Genomic DNA, 13,268 nt, shown 5'->3' on the forward strand with positions numbered 1-13,268 from the left:
TATCCCACTGGCCGCCGGTGTCAAAGCATGAATGCCTTTTGCTGAGGCAGGGGAAGCCTCTCGGTAACTATATTTTTTCTTTTTAAAGAAAGAATCCCAGCAAGGCTGATGGAAGTACCCTAAAGTTCTCCAAGCCATCGTGGCCTGCCCTGGGGCTGTCCCTGGCTCTCTTGCTCCCCTTGCTGGCTCGCTCTCTGGCTGGCATGGTGTTGCCCCTTGACCGTGGGCTCAGGGGCCTCCAGCCAAAGCTGCTGACTCTGACCACGGCCTTTCTCTGGGCTGTGTTCATTTGCATCGCGCTGCTGAGGGTGGAGGAGCTATATAGGCTCCGGCCCATTCACGGGAGGATTAGGCCTGGACTGAGGGCGCAGGGGGAGAGAGGCCGCAGTGAAGGCCCAGCTCCTCTCCCTGAGCGGTCACCATGCCCTACCTGCTGCCAGGATTCTTCTGTGACCGCGTGATCAGGGAGCGGGACAGGAGAAATGGAGAGGGCACCGTCACACAGCCCCTCAAGTTTGAGGGGCAGGATTTTGTTGTTCTCAGACGACGGTGCCTAGCTCAGAAGTGCCTCTTTGAAGACCGTGTGTTCCCAGCGGGTGTTCAGGCCCTGGGCTCCCATGAGCTGAGCCAGAAAACCAAGATGAAGGCCATCACATGGAAAAGGCCAAAGGTAGGGATGGGAGGGACGGACGGGGCTTCAGGACTCAGTTCTTGGGGACAGGATGTCAGGTGGTCCAGAGCCTTGAAGCCCAGAGTCCACGACCTGAGCAAGTGGCTTATCAAGGCTCTCTGACCCATGTGCCCCCAGAATGCCTTCCTGCTTGCTCCTGAAACTGGAGATGTTATTTTCTGTTCCTGAACTAGAGGTTATTATAACCCTTTAGAGGTCTCTGAGCCTGTAAATATTTTTAAGAGAGCTAATGCCCTGGCTTCAATTCGTAGTAAAATAGTAAGGCATAATTGATGATCAAGTCTTCTTGAGAGCAGGTATTCTGGGGATGGTAAAGTGGAGTGGCTAAGAGCACTGAGGCTCACAGTTGCAAGGAGATTTCCACAAAAGGTGGTGACCAGTTAAGAAACAGGAGGCTGTGGGAGGCTGGAGACGCCTTGGGAACCTTGCACCTAAGGCTGGCTCGTTAGGGATGCGCCTCTTCTGTTTAAACAGAAAGGTCCGTGCTGACCAGCCAGGCTTCTTACAACGCAATGTGGTGCATCCACATTTAGGATTATGTGTTTTCTTGGAGAATTGCCTCCTTTATCATTATGTGATGCAACTCTTTATCCCTAATATTCTTTGTTATGAAGTCGTCTTCGTCTGAAATTAATACAACTACTCCAGCTTCCCTCTGATTACTGCCAGCATGGCATATCCTTCTCTAGCTGCCCGAGTCTTTAGGTTTAAAGGGAGTTTCTCGTAGACAACATATAGACGAGTCTCTTTTTTATCCACGCTCACAATCTCTATCTTTTCATTGGCGTATTTAGACCATTCCCATTTAAGTGATTATGATACGGCTAGATTCCTATCTACCATGTTTGTAACTGTTTTCTATTTGTTAACAATTGTTCTTTGCTTCTCCTCTCACCTCTCTTCTGCCTTTTCTAATAATTTAATATTCTTCATGATTCCATTTTATCTCCTAAGTGTATCAATTATACTTGTTTTAATGTTAATGGTTATGCTACAGTTTCCAGTATACATTTACAACTAATCTAATTCCACCTTCAAATAACACTATGCCGTTATATATGCAGTCTAACACTTTATACTGGAAAATGCCCAGTTCCTCCCTGGCTTCCCTTCATTCATTTCACCTGTGCATATGCGATCATTACTCAACACATTGTTATTATTATTACTTTAAATAAAGTTATCTTCAGGGGCGCCTGGGTGGCTCAGTCGTTAAGCGTCTGCCTTCGGCTCAAGTCGTGATCCCAGGGTCCTGGGATCGAGCCCCGCATCGGGCTCCCTGCTCGGCAGGAGGCCTGCTTCTCCCTCTCCCACTCCCCCTGCTTGTGTTCCCTCTCTTGCTGTGTCTCTCTCTGTCAAATAAATAAATAAAATCTTTAAAAAATAAATAAAGTTATCTTTAGATTAAGAATAAGAAAAACCCAAGTTTTATTCTACCTTCCTTTATTCCTTCTCTGAAGATCTTCCTTTCTTTATGTAGGTCCAGGTTTCTGACCTCTATCATTTTCCTTCTCCCTGAAGCACTTCTCTTAACGTGTCTTGCAAGGCAAGTCTGTGGGCAATAAATTCTCTCTGGTTTTACTTGCCTGAGAAAGTCTTTATTTCTCATTCAGTCTTTTTTTTTTTTTTAAGATTTTTTTATTTATTTGACAGAGAGAGACACAGCGAGAGAAGGAACACAAGCAGGGGGAGTGGGAGAGGGAGAAGCAGGCTTCCCATGGAGCAGGGAGCCCAATGTGGGGCTCGATCCCAGGACCCTGGGATCATGACCTCAGCCGAAGGCAGACACTTAATGATTGAGCCACCCAGGTGCCTCTCTCGTTCAGTTTTGAAAGATAATTTCTTGCAGCTAGAATTCGAGTTTGGTGGGTTTTTCTTTCATCAATTTAAATATTTCAATCCAGGGGCACCTGGGTGGCTCAGTCAGGTAAGCATCCTACTCTTGATCTCAACTCAGGGTCATGAGTTCAAGCCCCAACATGGAGCCTACTTAATAATTATTTATTAGTTTTTAATAATTAATTTCAATCCAGTCTTTCTCACTTACATGGCTTCTGAAGAGAAGTCTGCTGTAATTATTACCTTTGTTTCTCTATAGGAAAGGTATTTTTCCCCTCTTGGCTTCTTTCAACATTTTTTTTGACTCTGGTTATCTGCAGTTTGAACACGATATGCCTAAGTATAGTTTTGTGTCATTGTATTTTGCTGGTCCTTACGCCATTTGGTGTTCTTTGAGCTTCCTGGATCTGTGGTTTGGTATCTGTCATTAATTTTGCAAAGTTACGTTTGCAAAGTTGCATTGTTACTTCAGGTATTTCTTCTGCTCTGTTCTCTCTTTCTTTTCCTCTGGTATTCTGGTTATGCATGTGTTACACCTTTTGAAATTATCCCACAGTTTTTGGCTGTTCTGCTCTGGTTTTTTTGGCTTCGGGTTTGTTTTGTTTTTTCATTATTTTTCCCTTTGCATTTCACTTTGGGAAGTTCCTCTTGTCTCACCTTCAGTCTCATTGCTTTTTCCCTTTGTCTTTACCCAGTTTGTGGATGAGCCCATCAAATATATGTTACAGTGTTTTTTATTTACATCATTTCCTTTTTATTCTTTCTTAGTGTTTCCATCTTCCTGCTTATATTACCCATCTTTTCTTGCACATTATCTACTTTTCCATTAGACTCCTTGATGTACTCATCATGGTTATTATAATAACAATTCCTGCCTAATAATTTTGACATCTGTGTCATATCTGAACCTAGTTCTGCTTTCTCTCTTCACACTATTTTTGTTTGCCTTTTGGCATCCTTTGTAATTTTTGCCTAAAGCCAGACATGTTGTTTTGGGTAATAAGAAGTGAGATGGATAATCCTTTGCCGTGAGGATTTATGTTAGGCTGACTGGGAGTTGTGCAGTGTTTAATGCCTCTTGTAGCTGCAGGGGCCAGAGCCTTCAAATTCTTCTAGTATTTTTGTTTTGCCCTTCACCCCACCCTCCTCTTGCCTTTGAACTTTCCTAAGTACTCCTTCTCAGTGTTTACACCTAGAAGCTCTTCGGCTGTAAGTGGCTGTTATTACACTGAAGCCCTGTTGATGAGGTGTTAAGGTGGGAAGGGAAGTGTTCCATAATCTAATGATTAAATCTCCACCTTTTAATGGGCCTATGTGACCTTCATACACATTTCCCCATTGGTATAGCATTTTTTCCCCTTCTTAGGTGAGAAAGGAAGGCTGGAGGGGGCTGGAAGGGACACAGTGCCCTTTCCCCAACTTAGGTAAGACTCTGGAAGAGAGGGGGATCTCTCTTAGACCTTCACCATGAGAACTTGGTGGGATTTTTGGAGGTAAAAACCATGAAAGTATGTGTGGGAGTGGGGGAGGATCATCCCAAGACTGTGGCCCCCAGAAGTTTCTTACTCTCATGCTAGTCTACACTCAGCCTCCAGAAATTCATCAAAATTACCAGTTAAGTGTCTCCACCACTTCATGGCCTCAGCAGCTTCTGTTCTAGATAAGCACATCTCGGCTGTAACTCTCTAGTTTCACTTGTGTCCATATTTCAGGGTGGTGGATTGCCCTGCAACCTCAGTTCTCTAATGGGTCCAAGCAAAGATGCTGATTTTCAGTTTGTTCAGCTTTTTCTTGTAGTAAGGACAAGAGTGATGACTTTCAAGCTCTTCACATGTTGGAACTGAACCAGAAGTCCTCCACATATATCTATTTTAGCCCATCCTTTTAAGTGTATGTTTCTATTTATTTTATAATGCACAGTATATGTTAGGGCAATCAATATACACATATATAATTTAAAACCAATAAGAATATTTACATAGGGTTGCATGTTCAAAAATATTTTACTGATGGAGGTAAACAATAAAAGTTTGGAGTCACTGTGCGAACCGTGGTACCCAAGAACTGAGGAAATGGTCATCTGTTGCCATTTCTGGGACTCCATCATTGACAGATCCAGTCTCCAGGCTAAATTATAGCCAAAGGAAGAGCTAGAAATCTTAGGTCCCCAAGCTAAAATGACAGAGCTGGGACCATTTACCCTTTGTTCATATTAGCCAACATAAACAGGTCTCAGACCCTCTAGGGGGTATTTACATAGTGTTTTTAAGTAAGGAGAGAGGGAGAAGTATGTGGTAGGGAGGGGTATCTAGGCAAATCAGAGCTTGTTTATGAATTAACCTTCAATAAGCTTGGTAACTGATCCTCACCAAACAGACATCTTTTATGAGGACAAACAGTTAAGAGCCTCTAGGCTGTGGGTTTCCTGGAGGGCAGGCAGGGATGATTTCCCATTTTTATTGTACCCTTAATTCCCCCAGCTCTGTACATACTTGGGGGCTCAATTAATGTTTGGTGAACCGTAGCTAAGGTGGTGTTGAAGGTAAATGTGGTATATTGGGGAATCTACTACTGCAAAAAACGTAACTCCATTCCAATACCTGGACCTCCAAATAGATGGACGAGATATCAGAGTAGTTACTGCTGCCTTTCCAAGTAGCCAGCCCTGGAACTGGTGAGCAGGAGGACGATGAAGCATGCCTCTGAATGCATATCCCAAGGAGAAGAAGCTATACCTGTAACAACTAAAAACTGTAGCTACAAGTTGGGTATTTGAGTCACTATATAATATATTCCTTATAGCAGGGGCAGAACGTCCAGTAGTCAAGGGTTTCAGCTGGCAAGTAGGAGAGGCCCAACTCAAATCAGCTTAAACAAACAAACAAAAAAGAAACAAAAAAAACCTCATAGAATTTGAATGTTCAAGGGTGATGTTGGATTCAGACACACCTAAATCCAGCCCTCAAACCTTGTCATCAAGACACAGTCCCTAATAGCATCTATCTATAGACCTATCATCTGTTTATATATCTGTCCTCACCTCCTCTCTCTCCCCCCATCCCCATCTGTTTCCTCTGAGTTGGCTTTAGTCTCAAGCAGACTAACTTCGCAAGGGGCAAAGGTGACACTGGCAGCTTCGGGCTGACCTTCTATCAGTTTAGCAACCATAGCAGAAGAATGGACAGTTGACTCTTGTGTAAACTGCATGGGTCCACTTATACATGGATTTTTTTTTTTTTTATAAATCCAGTATAGTACTGTAAATGTATTTTCTCTCCCTTATGATTTTCTTAATAATATTTTCTTCTTCCCAGCTAATATTATTGTAAGAATACAGTATAGAATACATATAACATACAAAATATGTGTTAAGCGACTGTTTAGGTCATCGGTAAGGCTTTTAGTCAAGAGCAGGCTACTGCTATTAAGCTTTTAGGGAGTCAAAAGTGATATGTGGATTTTTGATTGTGCGGGGGTCGATGCCTCCAATCCCAGTGTAGACCAAGGGCCAATTATGTATTTTTTTCTCAATAGTTAACAACAAAAGTCTTAGCCGATACCTCATTGACCCAGATTTGGTCATGTGCCCATCCCTGAACCAATCACTCTCACTCACTAGTTGCCCCTACTGTATGTCTAGAGCTGGGTGAAGGGGGAAGCCCACCAGAAGGGTGTGATTTGACAGTGGAGCTGTTCCCCAGTGAAAAGGTGAGGTATAACCCTGGGAGAAGGGGCTATTTTCCAAGGAAGCAAAACACTGGGGAGACCAAAAAACATGTCCGCTATCCCTTACTTGGCTTCTTTTTAAGAGGAAGGAGTCTTGTAGCACCTGGGTGGGTCAGTTGGTTAAGTATCTGCCTCAGGTCATGATCCTGGGGTCCTGGGATCCAGCCCAGCCTCAGGCTCCCTGCTCAGTGGGGAGTCTGCTCCTCCCTCTCCCTCGGCTCCTCCCTCACTGCTTGTTCTCTCTCTCTCTCAAATAAATAAAATCTTTAAAATAATAATAATAATAATTTTTTAAAGAAGAGGAAGGAGTCGGGGCGCCTGGGTGGCTCAGTCAGTTGGGCGGCTGCCTTCGGCTCAGGTCATGATCCCAGGGTCCTGGGATCGAGCCCCGCGTCAGGCTCCCTGCTCAGTGGAGAGTCTGCTTCTCCCTCTCTCTCTGCCTACTTGTGCTCTCTCTCTATCTCTCTGTCAAATAAATAAATAAAATCTTTAAAAAAAAAAAAAAAGAAGAAGAGGAAGGAGTCTTGGTCTGGAATAATGAGTTTTACCTTTTGTCTTTGTGGGAAATGGTTTTTAAAAACCACAATCCGGGGCACCTGGCTGACCAAGAGCATGTGACTCTTGGTCTCGGGGTTGTGGGCTCTATCCCCACATTGGGCAAGGAGCGTACTTAAAAAATAATAATAAAATCTTAAAAAAAAAACCCACACACAACACAATCTGGATGTTGATGTTCTCTTTATTACCAGATTGTTACTGCTTCTAGGTTTTTGGGGAGATTTTTTTGGTGGGGGTTGTTTAGTTGTTTTCAATGCAGAGAGATAGGAAATATTTTCTTAGGAAAAAAAGAAATCATGAGTTATATATCTAATTCAACTCTAACATTGCAGAGTTGTTACTTAAATTATTTGATTTTGTAATATTACATATTTTCTTTTATGGTAAAAAAAATCTTCGTACCTAATGACATTAACATAAGTTCTTATTTATCATATAGCATACATGTCAAAGTTTTGAAATAATGACATTATTATTATTATTTCTTATGATTCGTATTTCTTTATGATTTGGGTTTTTGACCTTAGGATCTATCCCAAGAGGAATAAAGAGTCAAAATACTACATTTTAAGTCACTTGAAATAATTCTTTTTATGTGTGTGGTCATGTCACCAACTTGATATGCAGTTAAGCTCCTTTGCTTCAATTTGCTTTCAGCTTTTACAAACTGTTTTTAAAAATTGTCTTTCTTGGGGCACCTGGGTGGCTCAGTCTTTAAGCATCTGCCTTCGGCTCAGGTCATGATCCCAGGGTCCTGGAACTGAGACCAGCATCGGGCTCCCTGCTCAGCAAGAAGCCTGCTTCTCCCTCTCCCACAACCCCTGCTTGTGTTCCCTCTCTCGCTGTCTCTCTCTCTGTCAAATAAATAAATAAAATCTTTTTAAAAAATTGTCTTTCCTTTAATTTTGGCTTTAAGAAAAAAAAAATTTTTTTTAAGTAGGGCTCCATGCCCAACATGGGGCTTAAACTCATGACCCTGAAATCAAGACTAGCAACACTCTACAGACTGAGCCAGCCAGGTATCGCTTGGCTTTTAATTATGTACAAATTTACTTGGTTCCTAAGTCAAAACTCTTTTCAGTTATATTCAGTTTTACTTCCATCCCTATTCCCACCACCTTATTCCCTCCTTCCCCCTATAGGTAACCTTTTTATGAATTCTTGATTGGGGTTTATCCTTCCATTGCATTAAGAGTTTCAGACAAGAAGTGCATGCCGTGTGACCTTAGCAAGACATTGCATCCAGTAGGAGGGTGAGATCCCCGAATACAGGGAGCTTCAACTCAACACGGGTATATGGAGTTGTCATGGGGGCTGGCATGGGGAGAGAGACACGCGCAGACACACAAGGAGATACAGAGCGAGAGAGAGGGCTGGGTCACAGGGATAGCAAGACTTCTTCAAGCTCTGAGGAATGGTGTTAAAACCAAAACAAAGAATCTACAATTATTTCAAAATTTTCGAAGTTAAAAAACAAAGCGTAAGTCCTAGAAAGAAAAAACAAGAGCGCCCTCTGTTGGCCGCTGTTGGACTGCACATAATCTGTAGTTGTAAACTGCCGGCCCGGGGTGCGTACTGGGTTAGCTTGAGTAAAGAAATGTGCCCTGGGGCTCCCTGATCTCAGCTCAGGTCTTGATCTCTCAGAGTCGTGAGTTCAAGCCCCGAGTTGGGTGCCACACTGGGTGTGGCGCCTACTGAAAAAAAAAAATGTACCCTCAACTGACCTGGGGGCCTGCAGGGCCCACACCAAATTTACTCTGCTCTCCCCAGCTCTCAAGTGCTACAGACCCTGGGATCTATGCTGACTCTAAATATCTATGTTACCACATCTTGGCAAGAAAGATCTTTATTTTCCTTCCTGCACTTATTTTCCTGGCATAGAAAACAACAACAACAACAGCCATGCTTTCTGTTGTCCCTTGCCAAAGATACGACAGTAACGACATTGCCCTAACTCTCAAGGTATATCCTCACGTAGATAGTATGTCAGTGTGTGGGAACAATGTAGAACAATGGGAAAAGGAGGCATGTTTCTGGCTTCCGCCACTTACTAGCTGTGTGTCCTTGGGCAAGTTCCTTAACCTCTCTGAGCCCTGGTTTCCTTATCTGAAAAATAAGAATGATAGTATCCAATTCACAGGCTGTTTTGGGGGCTTACCTGAGTGGTGTGTACAACGCTCCTGATGTGGGATGTCAGCACGACATTACATAAGGAGCCTCAATAAACAATAGCTCCTACTACTGTCATTATTTCCTTTCTGTTTCACAGGAAATTTGCGAGAATCCCCGATTTATCATTGGTGGAGCCAACAGAACTGACATCTGTCAAGGAGATCTAGGTAGGCAAGTCCCCTGAGATCATATCCAGCCAAACAATCAAGGGGTGATTAAAAGGTGTGGTCCCTTTACAGGAAGTAAAGGGACAATAATCTGGTTTTGGTCTTAATGCATTTTGGGGAGGGGGCTTTTCTAACAGTACTTCATGCCCATGTATCTATGTGCTGGTGATGGCTTCATTTACTTTCTGTTCCTCCCACATCTCTCATCAGTTCTTTGCCTCCTGTCATGGGAGATATGCCTCGTTCCACAGCATCCTCCCTAGAGTCTCAAGGACACTTGCACACCCCACTCCGCAAGATAAAAGCCTTGCTTTTAACTGTACCCACTCCCTTAAAAGAGAGCTCTGAAACTCTGTGCACCAAGCACGTCCCTGGAATCTCTATGGAATCTGTACGCACATGGAGAGTGCACCTGTAACTCACTCTCTGTTGACAATGCCCCAGCGTCGCTCCATCTGAAAGGAGTCTTTCCATAAAGATGGCAGTTGCCACAGGACGCACGTCCAGTGTTCTGTCTGGGTGGTCAGCTTGGCTCTTCCACCAGACCTTCCTCTCAGGAAGTATTCTCTCCAGTGTGGACTGCGGGAAAGCTCTGTGAAGCAAAACTGGAGAAAACATCAACAGGCATAGTTTAAAAGTTGCGGGGAAAGAGCATCCAAGACCCAGTGAAACGAACTTGGCTTATTTGGCCCCAGAAAGAGAGGCTAAGGAGGTTTTCAGTATCTGGGTTCCTGCAGCCGGGGGAAGGCTGCCTACAGAGCCCTGGGCAAGCTCATAATCTGGACCTTCTAACAGAAACTGTTTCAAAGGAGAGGCTTGCTTCTTCTGGAGGGGGGTGGGACGTGGCGGGGGAGGGCGGGGGGGGAGGGCTGCTGGCCGCTCTTAGTCTCCCCTCTGCAGGCTCAAGGATGCCCTCACATCTGCACAGCCAAACAAAGGCCTTGCACAACTTAACCCATCCTCCTTAGAGGGCAGCTCTGTGACTGCGAGTGTACCAGGCATGCCCCCGGGCATTGTCTCTCTCTCTCTCTCTCTCTCTCTCTCTCACACACACACACACACACACACATATAGCAAAATGACTACACACCATGCTCTGCCAGAGAGGAAGTTCAGGGAATAAGAAAATATCCCCACTTCATTCCATTGTGAGCAATGTCTTCGTGCCCCTGTAAGCTGGTTGCCGGGCAGCTGCCCAACCGGCTTTCCTTCCAGTACCAACGGGCTTGGCCGATGGCTCTCAGATGCTCAGGCTCCCCCAAAGGGGAGAAATGCACTCACGTTGCAAAGGTCTGGGCAGTGCAGATTTCATACGGGTGTTAGGAAGAATGACCCAATGTTGACCTACTGCTCTGTCTTCCTTGAGGCCCAAAAAGGAAGTGAGCTTATATTACAGATGGAGGAATTGCCTACAGCCTACAGGAAAACCTGTCAGAAGGGAGTAGGTTACCCTGACCGCATTGCCAAGGGACCGCTAGCAAACTGCTCTGGGTCGACACCTCTGGAAGCAGGACAGTGAACACTGAGTGAACTCGTTCGGCAGAAGGGTCACCTGGGATGGGGCCTTTTTCCTCCCCGGACGTAACCCCTGCCCTGTACTTGCCTGCAGGGGACTGCTGGTTTCTCGCAGCCATTGCTTGCCTGACCCTGAATGAGCGCCTGCTTTTCCGAGTCATACCCCACGATCAGAGTTTCACCGAAAACTACGCGGGGATCTTCCACTTCCAGGTGAGGGAACTGGAGTGTGGTTAAGAGGCCCAGCTGCTGTCCACCCAGCCCCGGTCTCCTGGCCTTGCCTTCCAAGCAGCTTCAGGAAAGGTTCCACCCACACCCTCCCCGCCTTGGCCGTGGGCAGGGACCCCCTTAAGGCCTCAGGCCTGCGAGGAAGCAGTTGTTTATTTCTGCCCCCTTAGCCTGTCTCCCCCTGCCCCCCACCTTCCGCTGTGCCCCAGAAAGGCAGGAAGACAACCTGTTTGCTGGCCTGTGGGTCTATTTTTGCCTCTCCGGCTGGCTGGCTGCTACGCTATTACCCACATCCCTTCTCAAGTAGGTCCCAAGCTACTAGCAATGGGAATTCGTAAGGCCCTTTGGTTCACGAAGGAAACAACGGGCGCCCTGCGTGATTGTGGCTCCTTTTCTTGTTGCCCTTTAAGGCGGGTCTATACGACCTCTCGCACTCCCCTTTTCTAGGACCTGGAAGGAAAGTCTGGTCAATCTGGGGACCAGGCTTCTGGTTCGGCCCCTAAATGAGTCTTTGGTTTCCAGACGCAATTAAACCACTGGAAATTTTCTAGATCCAAATTGTCCTGTCAGAGAGCCAAATCCTGGTGCTGGCCCAGCACTGAAGTGAGTTCCACATGTGGGGATCCAGCAGAGGCTGGGATTCTGAGGCATCGATCTGTTTCCAGCCCCGGAAGCTCCTAATGTCCTGGAACTGACCTGAATCATCACTTGGTGTACCTGCTGATCTTGTACCTCAGCACTGAAGGCCTCAGAAAAGGTCCCTGATCAGGTTCAGGTGCACGGTCCTGCTGCCCCCTGGAGCATGGGTAAGGCAGCCAGGTCCTCATTTTTGTTTCTCTCCTGGACCATCAAGCTACTAAGTATCCCTCTGATATTTCAAGGGTCTTATGCCTCGAGGGTCATACATATAAAGACCAGATAGATTTTTGCCCTCTTTTCAATAAGGGAGAAAATGTCATTAGAAAGAGATTAAACAGTATTTGGCCTTCTTCAATTAAAACCGATTTGTTCAAGAAAGAACAACATCCAGGGGCGCCTGGGTGGTTCAGTCGGTTAAGCAGCCGACTCTTGATTTTGGCTCAGGTCATGATCTCAGGGCCGTGAGATTGAGCCCCATGTCGGTCTCTTCGCTCAATGTGGAGTCTGCTTCAGATTCTCTCCCTCTCCATCCAGCTCATGCTCTATCTCAAATAAATAAATAAAACCTTTAAAAAAAGAGAGAGAGAGAACAACATCCAGAACTGGAATTAGTAGACAATGATCCTGTTACAGCCAGAGTCTATTCTGGGCCACTTCCCTCTTCCCTGTCAATCTTTCTTCTTCAGCAGCAATTTCTACCTTGTTTGTCATCAAGAAATCTATAATCAATATTTCACCCTCACCTAGACCAGTAGTTCTCAACACTGGCTGCACATTAGAATCAGTTAAAATACCTAAAATACAATACGTAGACCCCACTCCAGACCTACTGAGCAGGAGAATGAAAATCTCAAGTCCTCAGATATGCACGGAGCACCTACCATCCCCAGGACAGGCCTGGACTGTGTGGAAGAGATAAAGTGGTAGGTACCTCACTTTCTGCCCCCGAGGAACTCACGGTCTAGTTAGACAAAGATACGCACATCCCAAACCATAAGAGTATGGACAAGCACCAAGGCGCAGAGTGGAGGAAGTGGGACTGCTTGTCAAAGAGACTCTAAGGAATGTGGAGTAGAGACACGTTTCCCAAAGGTGGTCTGACAATGTGACTCGTTGTTTTTGTGCAGTTCTGGCGCTATGGAGACTGGGTGGATGTGGTTATCGATGACTGCCTGCCGACTTACAACAATCAACTGGTTTTCACCAAATCCAACCACCGCAATGAATTCTGGAGTGCTCTGCTGGAGAAGGCTTATGCTAAGTAAGGCAACACTTTAGGATGTGAGGCAGGGCTAGAGGTGGGGGGCTGCAAACTCCAGCCAAAGTCTTGTCACAAGAGAAGGTATTTGTGTGTGCATGTGTGTGCGTGTGTGTGTTTGTGTGAGTGTGTTCAACGTGACCCAAAGTCAGAGACAATCGGGTCTAGGCAGCAATGGCTCAAACTAAAAACACTATATTTAAGAGTAGAATGAAGACATGTGTAGAAAATCTTTAGATTTAGCTTCCCATAGCGAGCACTTTAATTCTGCCTTTAGAATTAAAGGTTGGTGTTGCAAGTCTTGGATCTGAGCATTGTATCTCTGAAGCTCACATCCCAGGGTCTGGCTTGGCCCAACCTCCTGATCTTGCAGTATATTAATAAAGTCATGTTATCTCTCAACTTCGAAGCTTCACCCCAGCTACTACTAATGGCTTTAATGGAACCCTTCCTTAGGGTTTAGGGTATGGCGGAA

The 13,268-nt window shown here is 45.3% G+C and overlaps 1 protein-coding gene across 3 annotated transcripts in view; it reads left to right on the forward strand.

Annotated features, from left to right (window-relative positions):
- Positions 1 to 13,268, forward strand: part of CAPN3 (calpain 3) — a 47,127-nt gene that overhangs the window by 13,668 nt on the left and 20,191 nt on the right. For all 3 annotated transcript variants that reach the window (XM_032417917.1, XM_032417919.1, XM_032417918.1), the window contains exons 2-4: positions 9,084 to 9,153; positions 10,763 to 10,881; positions 12,663 to 12,796. In XM_032417917.1, coding sequence (XP_032273808.1) covers positions 9,084 to 9,153; positions 10,763 to 10,881; positions 12,663 to 12,796 — 323 coding nt within the window. The remainder of the gene's footprint in view (positions 1 to 9,083; positions 9,154 to 10,762; positions 10,882 to 12,662; positions 12,797 to 13,268) is intronic.

Source organism: Phoca vitulina, unplaced genomic scaffold (assembly GCF_004348235.1).
Source record: "Phoca vitulina isolate PV1807 unplaced genomic scaffold, GSC_HSeal_1.0 scaffold20, whole genome shotgun sequence".
Taxonomy (NCBI): Eukaryota; Metazoa; Chordata; class Mammalia; order Carnivora; family Phocidae; genus Phoca; species Phoca vitulina.